General features: G+C 29.8%; 1 protein-coding gene across 1 annotated transcript in view; it reads right to left on the bottom strand.

Annotated features, from left to right (window-relative positions):
- Positions 1 to 1464: 1464 nt before the first annotated feature.
- hmgxb3 (HMG box domain containing 3) overlaps positions 1465 to 11889 on the bottom strand; it is a 42187-nt gene continuing 31762 nt past the window's right edge. The window contains exons 17-21 of the mRNA XM_056471844.1: positions 10239 to 10458; positions 9050 to 9183; positions 6792 to 6911; positions 4202 to 4411; positions 1465 to 2249 (exon numbers count right to left, since the gene is read on the bottom strand). Coding sequence (XP_056327819.1) covers positions 1755 to 2249; positions 4202 to 4411; positions 6792 to 6911; positions 9050 to 9183; positions 10239 to 10458 — 1179 coding nt within the window. The 3' untranslated portion in view covers positions 1465 to 1754. The remainder of the gene's footprint in view (positions 2250 to 4201; positions 4412 to 6791; positions 6912 to 9049; positions 9184 to 10238; positions 10459 to 11889) is intronic.

Below are 11889 nucleotides of genomic sequence, written 5' to 3'. Positions count from 1 at the left end.
AAAATAATCATAATAATGTTTAGTAATAGTGTTTTGTAAACATCCAGACCTGTCTGCTTTTGTATATTTGATTGAGAAAAAAAAATATGTTAATAATATACATTAAAACAACAACAACAATAATAATAATAATTATTATTATTATTATTATAGTTTTAATGAAAATTCAATCTACAAAACACCATTATTAAACAATATTGTTTTTTTGGGAGGGTTAAGGTTAAAAATAAAAAAATAAATAATAATAATAATAATAATAATAATAATAAAAATAAAATTGTTGATTAATAATAGTGTTTTGTAAATTAAATTTACATTAGATATTAAAACTATAATAATAGCAATAATAATAATAACAATAATAATAATAATAATAATTATTATTATTATTATTAATACTGTACAAAAACTATTAAACAATCTCATTATTATTATTATTATTATTATTGTTTTTATTATGTTTTTTATGAAAATTCTATCTACAAAAGACTACTATTAAACAACATTATTAAAGTTGTTTAATAATGGTGTTTTATAAATTGAATTTACATTATATATTAAAACTATAATAATAATAATAAAAATAATAATAGTTAATATTATTATTATTAATAATAGTTGTAGTATCATTATAGTTTAAATATATACTGTAAATTCATCATTTAAACATTTTTTTCAATCAAATAAACAGGTCTGGAATGAGGATAGAAAAAAAAGTGCAGATTGTTTTCTGTGAGAAAAAAATAAATAAATAATTAAAATAATATAATAATAAGATTGTTGGTTAATAATAGTGTTTTGTAAATTTAATTTACATTAGATATTACAACTATAATAATAACTGTAATAATAATAACTATTATTATACAAAAAACTATTAAACAACAATCTTGTTATTATTATCCAGACTTGTCTGCTTTTGTCTATTTGATTGAGAAAAAACAATAATAATAATATTATACATTAAAAATATAATAATAATAATAATAATAATAATAATAATATTATACATTAAAAATATAATAATAATAATAATAATAATAATAATAATAAGAGGAAGAATATTGTTGTTTAATAATACTGCTTTGTAAATTGAATTTACATTAGATTTTAAAACTTTAACAATAATAACAATAATAATAATTATAAGCATAAAATATTGTTATTATTATAACTACTAATATTATTGTTATTATCATCACTATCATTATAATAATAATAATAAATTTTATTATTATTACTATTATTATATTATTATTATTTTTATTATTATTATCATTATTATACCAAAAGCTTTTGAACAACAATCTTATTATAATTATTATCATCTAGACCTCTCTGATTTTCTTTATTTGATTGAAAAAACAAATGATAATATTATAAATTAAAACTATAGTAATAATTTATTATTGTTATTATTATTTATCACTATTATTATTATTATTAGTAGTAGTAGTAGTAGTATAGTTTTAATGTATAATGTAAATTCAATATTTAATTTTGTTTTTTCAATCAAACAAACAGGTCTAGAATATCTATATCTAAATAATATAAGATAAAATATCATTTAGATAATATATAATTTAGATAAAATATCTAAAATTGCAGATTGTTTCCTGTGACGGTTAGGGAAGATATGGTTTGTATCATTAAACATCCTTAAACATCATTACATATCAGAGTCCCCATCGGGATATAGGAACAAGTCTGTGTGTGTGTGTGCGTGTGCGTGTGTGTGTGTGTGTAAACCTGCATCAGACAAGCATCAGCTCCTCCAGCTCCACCACTCCATCAGTGTGCGTGTGTCCTCTATCCTCCTCCTCCTCCTCTTCCTCCTGTTCAGTGTTAACATGAGCGATGCCCAGTCTGTAGAGGGCGTCTCTGATCATCAGCACCTCTCCAGGCTGGCAGGAGCTCAGCACATCTGTGATCTGCTGGTTCACGATGTCTCTGCTGCTCAGGAAGTCCAGCAGACGGTTGTACAGGTAATAATACGCTGCGTTCTGAAACACTTGCGTTGGTTTGTGGTTGTTTGGCTCACAGATCTGGGCGCTCATGCTGGCATAGGGCTCCAATTCTCTGCATAGGCTGATGTTGTAGTGGGCGTCCTGGAGGGTGGAGGTGGGTGTGTCGGGTCGTACCATCCAGCGGGAGGTGGATTTGGTGAGCGGGTGGAGCTGAGGGTTGGAGTCGGTTACTGTGAGGTCCAGACTGTACGGCTGATCCTGAAGCTCCGAGCAAGACACATACTGAAACACAGCAGGAGATTGATTGACACCTTCAACAGCCAATCAGGTGCTCTGAAATGTGTTATTATTATTATTATTGAGATGGTTGTGTGTAAAAATCCCAGTAGATCAGCAGTTTCTGAAATACTCAGACCAGCCCGTTTGGCACCATCAACCATGCCACGTTTAAAGTAACTTAAATCACCTTTCTTCCCCATTCTGATGCTCGCTTTGAACTGCAGCAGATCATCTTGACCATGTCTACATGCCTAAATGCATTGAGTTTCTGTCATGTGATTGGCTGATTAGAAATTTGCATTAAGCAGTTGGACAGGTGTACCTAATAAAGTGGCCGGTGAGTGTAACTGTGCTGTGTGGGAAAAGTGTTGAGAGGAGATTCTTTAAAAGTTATATTTTATGTAAAAATAATAAAATCACAGCAGACATCGTTGAAAATGATATAAAGAGATACAAGATATAATCTGGAGGAGATATAAAATATATAATGAGATATAAGATATCTATCTATATTATTATCGTCTATCTAATATAATAATAAGAATAATAAAAAGAAGAAGAAGAAATTTTATATGTTTATTTTCTGAATATTTTATTAATAGTTTAGTTTTTAACATTATTAATAATTGTATTAATAAAATAATGTTTAATAATAGTTTTGTAAATTTAAGTTATATTATATATTAAAACTAATAATAATTATGATTACTATTATTATTATTATTATTACAGTTTTAATACGTAAATTAAATATTTAACACCAATTAAACAGGTCAGGAATGAGGATATAAAAGTAAATAAATAATTTAAATAAATAAATAAATAAATAAATAAGTAATTTTCATTGTGTAAAATATACAGTATATAATAGGCATAATGGCTATTATTATTAACATATTTTAATACGTAATGTAAATACAACATTAAAAAAAAACATTTTTCCTTTTCAGTTTCATTAAAGAAAAGTACTGTAGACAGTTTGAAATGACAAACTGATATTTATTATTTATTATTATTATTATTATTATTATTATTATTATTATTATTATTATTTATTAATATTATTATTTATGTAAATTCAATATTTAAAAATATTTGTTTCTGTTTTTCCAATCAAAGAAACAAAAGCAGACAGGTCTGGAACGAGGATAGAAAAATAAATAAATATGATGGTTATTATTAATAAATATAATTGTTGCTATTATTATATTTATTTGATATATATTGTAAATACACTATTTTAAAAACATCCTTTTTCCTTTTCAGTTTCAATAAAGACAACTGCGGTAGACAGTTTGAAAGGACAAACTGATATTTATTATTTGTTATTATTAATATTATTATTATTATTATTATTATTATTATTATTATTTTAATATATAATGTAAATTCAATATTTAAAAAAAATGTTTCTGTTTGTCAATTCAAGAAACAAAATTAGACAGTTCTGGAATAAGGATAAAAAAAATAACAATAAAAATATTTAAATAAATAAATAACAAGTATTTATTTATAGAAATAAATAAATAAATAAATATTTAATCATATAAATAAATAATTTAAAAATATATTTTTTTATGTAATATATATATATGATGATTATAATTGTTATTATTATATTTATTCAATACATAAGGTAAATACATTATTTTAAAAATGTGTTTTATTTTTCATTTTCAGTATCAATAAAGAAAACAGCAAATGACAGACTGATATCTAATAATATTATTAATAAAAAGGATTAACATAAAAGAATTAAAAACTCAACTTCACGGGAACTATTATAATATATAAAACTAATATAATAAATATAATATATTATACTAACAATATAACTATATAATATAATATAACAATATAATTACTGAGTCAATATAACTTAATAATAAAATGATTAATATTTGGGTTTTAAATCACTATTATTTTGTTATGTTTAATTCCAGTTGATGTCCGACCTGTGGAGCTGCCGTGGGATCAGAGAAACAGCCCTGGTTTTCCCCCCACATCTGTTTGGCGAGTTGAGGATAGGACACGTCAGCGCAGAGCGCCACCTTCTGGGCACAGTCTGCCACATACACCGGTGGCCAAAACCTGGAGGACAGCAGCAGGTCCAGGTGATCGCAAGCGCTTTCTCTGCGCACGATATACTTAGAGCCGCAAACCACCTGTGCAGATGACAAACGCACACACACATAATTGTTTTTGTGCTTTATGAGGACACTTTATGTATTTTATCCTGTAAAAAACGCTATATCATTTCATCTTAACACATAAGTCTGTTCATTCATTTTTCCTCTGCTTAGTCTCTCTTTATCAGGGATGTCGCCACAGCGGAATGAACCACCAACTATTTCAGCATAGGTTTCACGCAACGGAATGCCGTTCCAGTTGCAACCTAGTACTGAAAAACACTCATACAAACTCATTCACACATGCACTCATACACTACAGCCAATTTAGTTAATCTAATTCACCTATAGCGCATGTGTTTGGACTGTGGGGGAAACCAGAGCACCCGGAGGAAACCCAAAACAACACAGAAATGCCAACTGGCCCAGCCAGGACTCGAACCAGCAACCTTCTTGCTGTTAGGTGACAGTACTAACCACTGAGCCAGCTGATTGGTTTACATGCAAACTTTAATAACCAGCCAATGCAAGTAAACTGCATGTTCAAGATCTTTTTAATGCATAAATTTGTCTCCCAGCAGTGATGTCAAAATGTAATAATTTGCATTATTTAATTTTTCAACTACAAGCACTTCCTTATTATGTTCAATAAATCTTTAAAAACCAAACATAGTATTGCCACATCAGCCAGAAACACACAGCTCTTATACAGCTAAAGACTAAATTATTCGCCCTCCTGTGAAATTGAATGTATTTTTCCCAGATTTTCTTTAGGTGACGTTCAACAGAGGAAAGAAATGTTCGCACTACTTCCTATAGGGAAAAGTCCAATAGGGAAATTATTGGAATTCGTTATTATGGGAGGTTAATTGGAGAAAAGCATGGCTGCTACCATACTAATTTTGCATTTCAAATAAAGTAAGAGAAATTCATTTAAAGATTTTACATAAAATATATCCAACCAACGTGTTACTTTCCAAATTTTCAGATATTAAGAAAGAATGTTCATTTTGTAAAAACAGTGAGGAATCCTTATGTCACTTATTTGTTGATTGTCAGAGTGTGCAAATATTTTGGAAAGACTGTTTTTCTGATTATTCTGCTAAAAATAATATGTTGATAACATTGAATGCAAAAGAAATTATTTGTTATTTTGAAAATGGTGATAAACAAATTAAAAATTTTGTTAATTTTATTATTTTAAATGGCAAATTCTTTATCCACAAATGTAGACTTTCAAAATCTCCTCCTTTATACAAGGTTTTTGTCAACGAACTTATTCTGTTAATGAAGTCTCTCAAAGCTGTAAAAAATGTAAAAGCTCTGTCTATTGTAAGTTATTATGAATCTGTTTTTGGCGTCCTTTGAATGTCTTCCTTTTGTTTTGTTTTCTTTTTGTTTGTTTTTTTATCTTTGGAATTTTCGGTTGTTGCCTGTTTTGTTGTGTTTGTAAATTATTAATGCATAATAAAAAATAAATTAATTTAAAAAATAATTAAAAAAGACAAAGACCGATTGTAGAAAAGGCTCCAATGCAATGAATGCTAGAATTTTATTAACAGACTTGTATTCTGAAAACTCCGAGTGCATTTTCCGATGCTTCCAGTAGGAGGCATTATAGTTACCGTTTCGCTTTTCTGCTGCTTTCAATATTAAGTCAGAGATCGACGGCTGTGCAGCTAAAGTTCAATCCAGTCACTCCTGATGTTCGTTTGGTTTTTTGAGCTTTCCAAGTGTTAGTACATGACCATAAAGTAAGTTTCTCTTTATTTCTGTATGTTTTAACCATGTTGAAGTGTATTAGTATACATTTACATCATTATACCTCATGCTTCATGTCCGATCTTGTGATCATTAAACTATATGGAGACAGTCAAACGCTTCATCAGTCCCTATAAATGTTTGAAATCTTCAATGCTGCAGTATTAATCAATATCATTGCATTTGTGGTAATGTTTGACAAATTATTTGATTATTAACACACTTGGATTCAGTATATACATATTGCTGCTCGAATGTATCATCATTATTTAGAATAACCATGTATGCTTTATTATACCTAACTAAGCAGAGACTGATTATTTTGTGTACATGTGCCTATTCAACTGTACTCATTTATCCTAATGTTGTTTATGTGATTTCTAGACTAATATCAATACACTTTGGAAAGAAGCTCCAGTCTCCTCATTTATTGTGTCCTGACCGACACCCAGGATTGTTTGCTGAAAAAAATTTAGAACTAGAGCCTAGCAGTTTCCTTTCCTCTCCAACAATAATATTTATTACATTTGGAGAAAGTGCTATTTTTTTATTTCTGGAATAAAAGGCGTTTTTATTATTTTTTAGGGGGGGGGGGGGGTGAATATTATTAGCCACTGTAATGTTATTATACCAATAATTTCTGTATTTTCAATACCTGATGAGGACAGACTTTAGTGATTCTGCCAGCCGTCAGCAGATCTTCAGGCTGATCCGCTGTCCACAGGCCGCTCTGTGTTTGAGTATATAAAGACGCCAGTGACGCCATCAGATCAGCCTGTAAAAACACACCAGAACATTCAGAAAATTCACAGTTCTACTTCATATGTATCCACATGCTCATGCGAAAAATGTTAGGACATCCTATTAAATTCAGCAGGTATGACTTAAAAACTTGTAATGGCAGATGGCTGCTTCTCACTCAGGGCTGTCTGTGCTAATGAGGGAAATTTTTCCCTCCTGTGATTTTCTTTTTCAAATATTTGAAAAATTATGTTTAAAGGTGCTGTATGTAAATTTTTGACTCTTCTAAAGTATAAAAATACCATATGTTTGCAGTTATTTAAGAAACAGGCCAAGTGAACATTCTTGTTTATCTGCAAAACAATGCTGAAATCAGATATTCTGCTTTGAGATATGCCGGAACGGCTGTCTTTGTTTTGGAAATATTAACCTGCCAAAGGCCAGCTCATTCATTCATTCATTCGGGAAGGCTCTCAAAGCATGCGTCCGTGGCTGAAATGCGACCTTCGGTGGACAGTAGCAAACTCCGAAATGAGACGCAGATTGAGTTCCACATGAGGTTATTAATTAGCAATTAATATAAATATTACGAACATAAACAGGTTACATTGCAAACGCATGTCCTAACAACACAATAAGTGATGAGATACACGGTGATGAGCAATTTGGCTGTTTGCACAAAATGGTAAGGTTTATAATTTAATTAATACAGATTGACTCTCTTTAACATTATTAAATGTAGATACTGAATCACTGATAGGTGTTTAGTTCTAAAGTTCAATTTCAAACGGTTTATTTTATTTTCAAGATCTGAGGGGAACTATCTGCTGCTGCTTTCAGTAGTATGGCAATAAATGTCATGTAAAATGGTATTCAAGCTCACATTATTAGCATTTAACACTGGATAAAGCACATGAGGTGGACCTGAGCTGATCATTGTTTTCTGTTGTTCACCTGTGAGAAATTGAAGCCGTTTCTAATATATTAATTTCAGGTGTTGATTAGGACATTAGGACAGAAAGTCCCTTTAATATGGAAATTATTCATTCTATCGGGTGCCGTAGATTTTATTTAGAACAGGATTTAAATCACTCGCTCCTGTCCTCAATCTGGCAGCCTGTGCTTGCGTTTGTTTTGATCCAGAAATGCAATACCTAGTTCAACCACTGGGTGTCAAACTTACATACTGCACCTTTAACAAAGCAAGGAATTTTTTTCACAGTATTTCCTATAATATTTTTTTCTTCTGGAGAAAGTCTTGTTTTATTTTGGCTAGAATAAAAGCAGTTCTTAAAATATTTTTAAAAACCAATATTTAATATTATTCAATAGGTCAATATTATTAGCCCCCTTCAGCAATATTTTTTTAAATTATCTACAGAAAAAAACCACTGTTACAGAAGATATGTTTCCATCCACCTGCTTTCATGTGCATTTTGGATATGCGCATAAAAAAAGGTTGGCGGAAACGGCAAGATGCGCATAAATTTAATAAATGCACATAAAAACGTATTCGCATTACTAAGTGGGTTCAACCCTTTATTCAATAAGAACAAATGTGCATAAACTACGATGGAAACACTTCTACCGAACAAATTCCAGTATGTGCAATAAAAAAGTCATGTGATTTTGTTTAAAGAGATCCTGTGATGATAAAAATGTGTGAGAATGAACAAACCAGCAAGCTGAGCACATAGTAAAACATCCGAAATGTTGTTTTGGTCATTCCAAAACGCCTTAACCATTTCAGTATTAATGTTATTATATTATTAATGACCTCCAGAACTGCCAAGAGCATCTGTGCTCCGCGTCTCACGCCCACCACATGTTTATTGCATGTGCATTTGTCTTCTGAGGCGCAAGCCATTTATTAAAAAAGGAAAAATTCACGCAGCAACTACAGCAAAATCCATTTTTACTTTTGATATTTGGCAAAGATAAAAGAAATCAGTTATTAGAACTGAGTTATTAAAACTATTATGTTTAGAAATATTTGCGCACACTTGGCAAACCTAAGCTCAATCAGATTACCATGAGATTTAATAGGGTGTACTTACTTTTTCACACTACTGTATGCACTATATATACACACACTACATAATCAGTTATCAAAATATGAAGAATAGTGGTCTATGAAGCATCTCTGAAGTAAATGTTTGTGTTGTGACGTACTTTATCGGTGTCTGCTTGAGCAGAAATGTCACATTTCTCTAGCAGGTCCCTGAGCTCCTCTTCACTGTGCAGATGCAGCTGATCTGGAATCAGTCGACCCTCGTGAATCAGACGCACCAGAGCCGCCGCGTCTCCTGAAACACACAGGCAGATATAGTTGAAGTCTAAATTATTAGCCCTCCTGTTCATTTTTAATTCCTTTTCAAACATTTCCTATTAGACGTTTAACAGATTCAGGAATTTTTCACAGTATTTCCTATAATATTTTTTCTTCTGGAGAAAGTCTTATTTGTTTTATTTCGGCTAGAATAAAAGCTGTTTTTAATTTTAAGATCAATATCATTAGCCCCTTAAGCAATATTTTTTCAGATTGTCTACAGAGCAAACCATCGTTAAACAATGACTTGCCGAATTACACTGATTAACCTAGTTAAGCTTTTTAAGGCTTCACCTTAAGCTCAATACTAGTATCTTAAAAATATCTAAAATGAGAAATGAGTTATTAAAACTATTATGTTTAGAAATGTGTTGAAAAATCTTCTCTCCGTTAAACTGAAATTGGGGGGGAAAAAATATATTTATAAATAAATAAACAAACAAACAAACAAACAAACAAACAAATAAATAAATAAATATATATATATATATATATATATATATATATATATATATATATATATATATATATATATATATACACACACACATATATATATATATATACACACACACACACACACATATATATATATATACATATATACACATACATATATACACATATATACATATACATATATACACATATACATATATATATATATACATATATATATATATATATATATATATATATATATATATATATATATATATACATATATACATATATACACTTATACACATATATACACATACATATATATACACATATATACACACATACATATATACTCCTATACATACATATACACACACACACACACACACACACACACACACATATATATTTATATACACACACACACATACATATATACACACACACACACACACATATATATATATATATATATATATATATATATATATATATATATATATATATATATATATATATATATATATATATATATATATATAATAAAATGTGATCTTATTCGTGTGTGAATCTCTGCAGTATCAGTACCAGTGTTGTGTGTGTTGTTGATGATCTTGTTCTTCTCAGTATTGATGACGGTTGTGTTCCTCATTAACGGAGGGATGAATGGAGCGATGATGGAGGCATCCAGACGAGTGATCGGGACACTGGAGGGAAACGCCGCCTGTTCGAGAGCCTCGTTCTCCATCGTCAGCCAAAACTCATCCACGTGAACCTCATCCGGTGCTGGGAAATCAGGCCACGTGAACTACAGAGAAACACAGTCAACCATCGCAATATCAGTGAGCAACTAAATGTACAGCTGAGGACAGAATTATTAGCCCTCCTGAATATTTTTTCCTTAATTTCTGTTTAACAGAAAGATTTTTTATTCAACACATTTCTAAACATAATAATTTTAATAACTCATTTCGATGATGACAGCACATAATAGTTGACTAGATATTTTTCCAGAAACTTCTATTCAGCTTAAAGTGACATTTAAAGGCTTAACTAGGTTAAATAGGCAAGTCATTGTGTGAAGATGGTTTATTGTTTAAACAATCGGAAAAAAATTTGATTAAGGGGGCTAATAATATTAACCTTAAAATGCTTTTTTTAAAATAAAAGGACTGCTTTTATTCTAGCCGAAAAAAAACAAATAAGACTTTCTCCAGAAGAAAAAATATTTTAGAAAATACTGTGAAAAATTGCTCTGTTAAACATTGTTTTTGGAAATATTTGAAGAAAAAAAAAAAACACAGGAAGGCGAATAATTCTGACTTTTAAAAACGTGTTAATCCCACAAAATGTACTTCAAGGCACAGTTTACCCAAAACTGAAAGTTTACTCTATTAGTATTGTCACGATACTGGAATTCGATACCAATTGGTACGAAAACGTCCATTACCCGCTAACTTTTCAGCACTGTTAAGCGCGTTCTTAAACAGCACTGATTTGCCATTGTGTTCACGTGCTCAACAGAAATGACCGTGATTAGCCGTGAAGGTCATCAGTTCACCAAACTCACCACTGTTTATGAATGTAACCACAGATACAGGGACACTGGAGCATTTTAAAGCTGTGAAGATCAGCTGGTCTGTGAGAAAATATCTTCTTTTGCATTCAACAGAATAAAGAAACCCATAAAGGTTTGAAAAGAGTAGAGGGAGAGTAAATGATGGCAGAAGTTACATGTTTGGGTGAACTGTCCCTTTAAGGTAGGGCAGTAGCATTATAACACAAAAAGCAAAGCAAAAAATATATATAATAAATTCCATACATAAACAATAACTTTTTTAAAATATAAACGTATATAAAATTAAATAAAACTTTTAAATTGTAACACGAAATAGCCTATTGATAGATTACTAATCGCTTATTAACTGTGGTATTATTGATATTCTAAATTAGCTTTTTAATATTTTTTATATTTTAGTCATATGGTTATGTGATTTTGTACAAAAGCATGGATATATTTGAGAACAATATATGTATATGATACAAATTATGCATACATTTTAATTTATATGTAACAAAATAGTTTTGTTTCTATGTATGTGTGTGTATCACACATACATAATACATATACATAATACACACACATGTATTATGTCAAAACAAACTTTTATTTTCTATGCGATTAATCTTTGCCCACTACTAAAATCTTTTATAATACACTATATTGTGTGATATTACT

The sequence above is a fragment of the Danio aesculapii genome, chromosome 14, assembly GCF_903798145.1.
Source record: "Danio aesculapii chromosome 14, fDanAes4.1, whole genome shotgun sequence".
Classification (NCBI taxonomy): Eukaryota; Metazoa; Chordata; class Actinopteri; order Cypriniformes; family Danionidae; genus Danio; species Danio aesculapii.
This window is presented reverse-complemented; position numbering and strand designations above follow the sequence as displayed.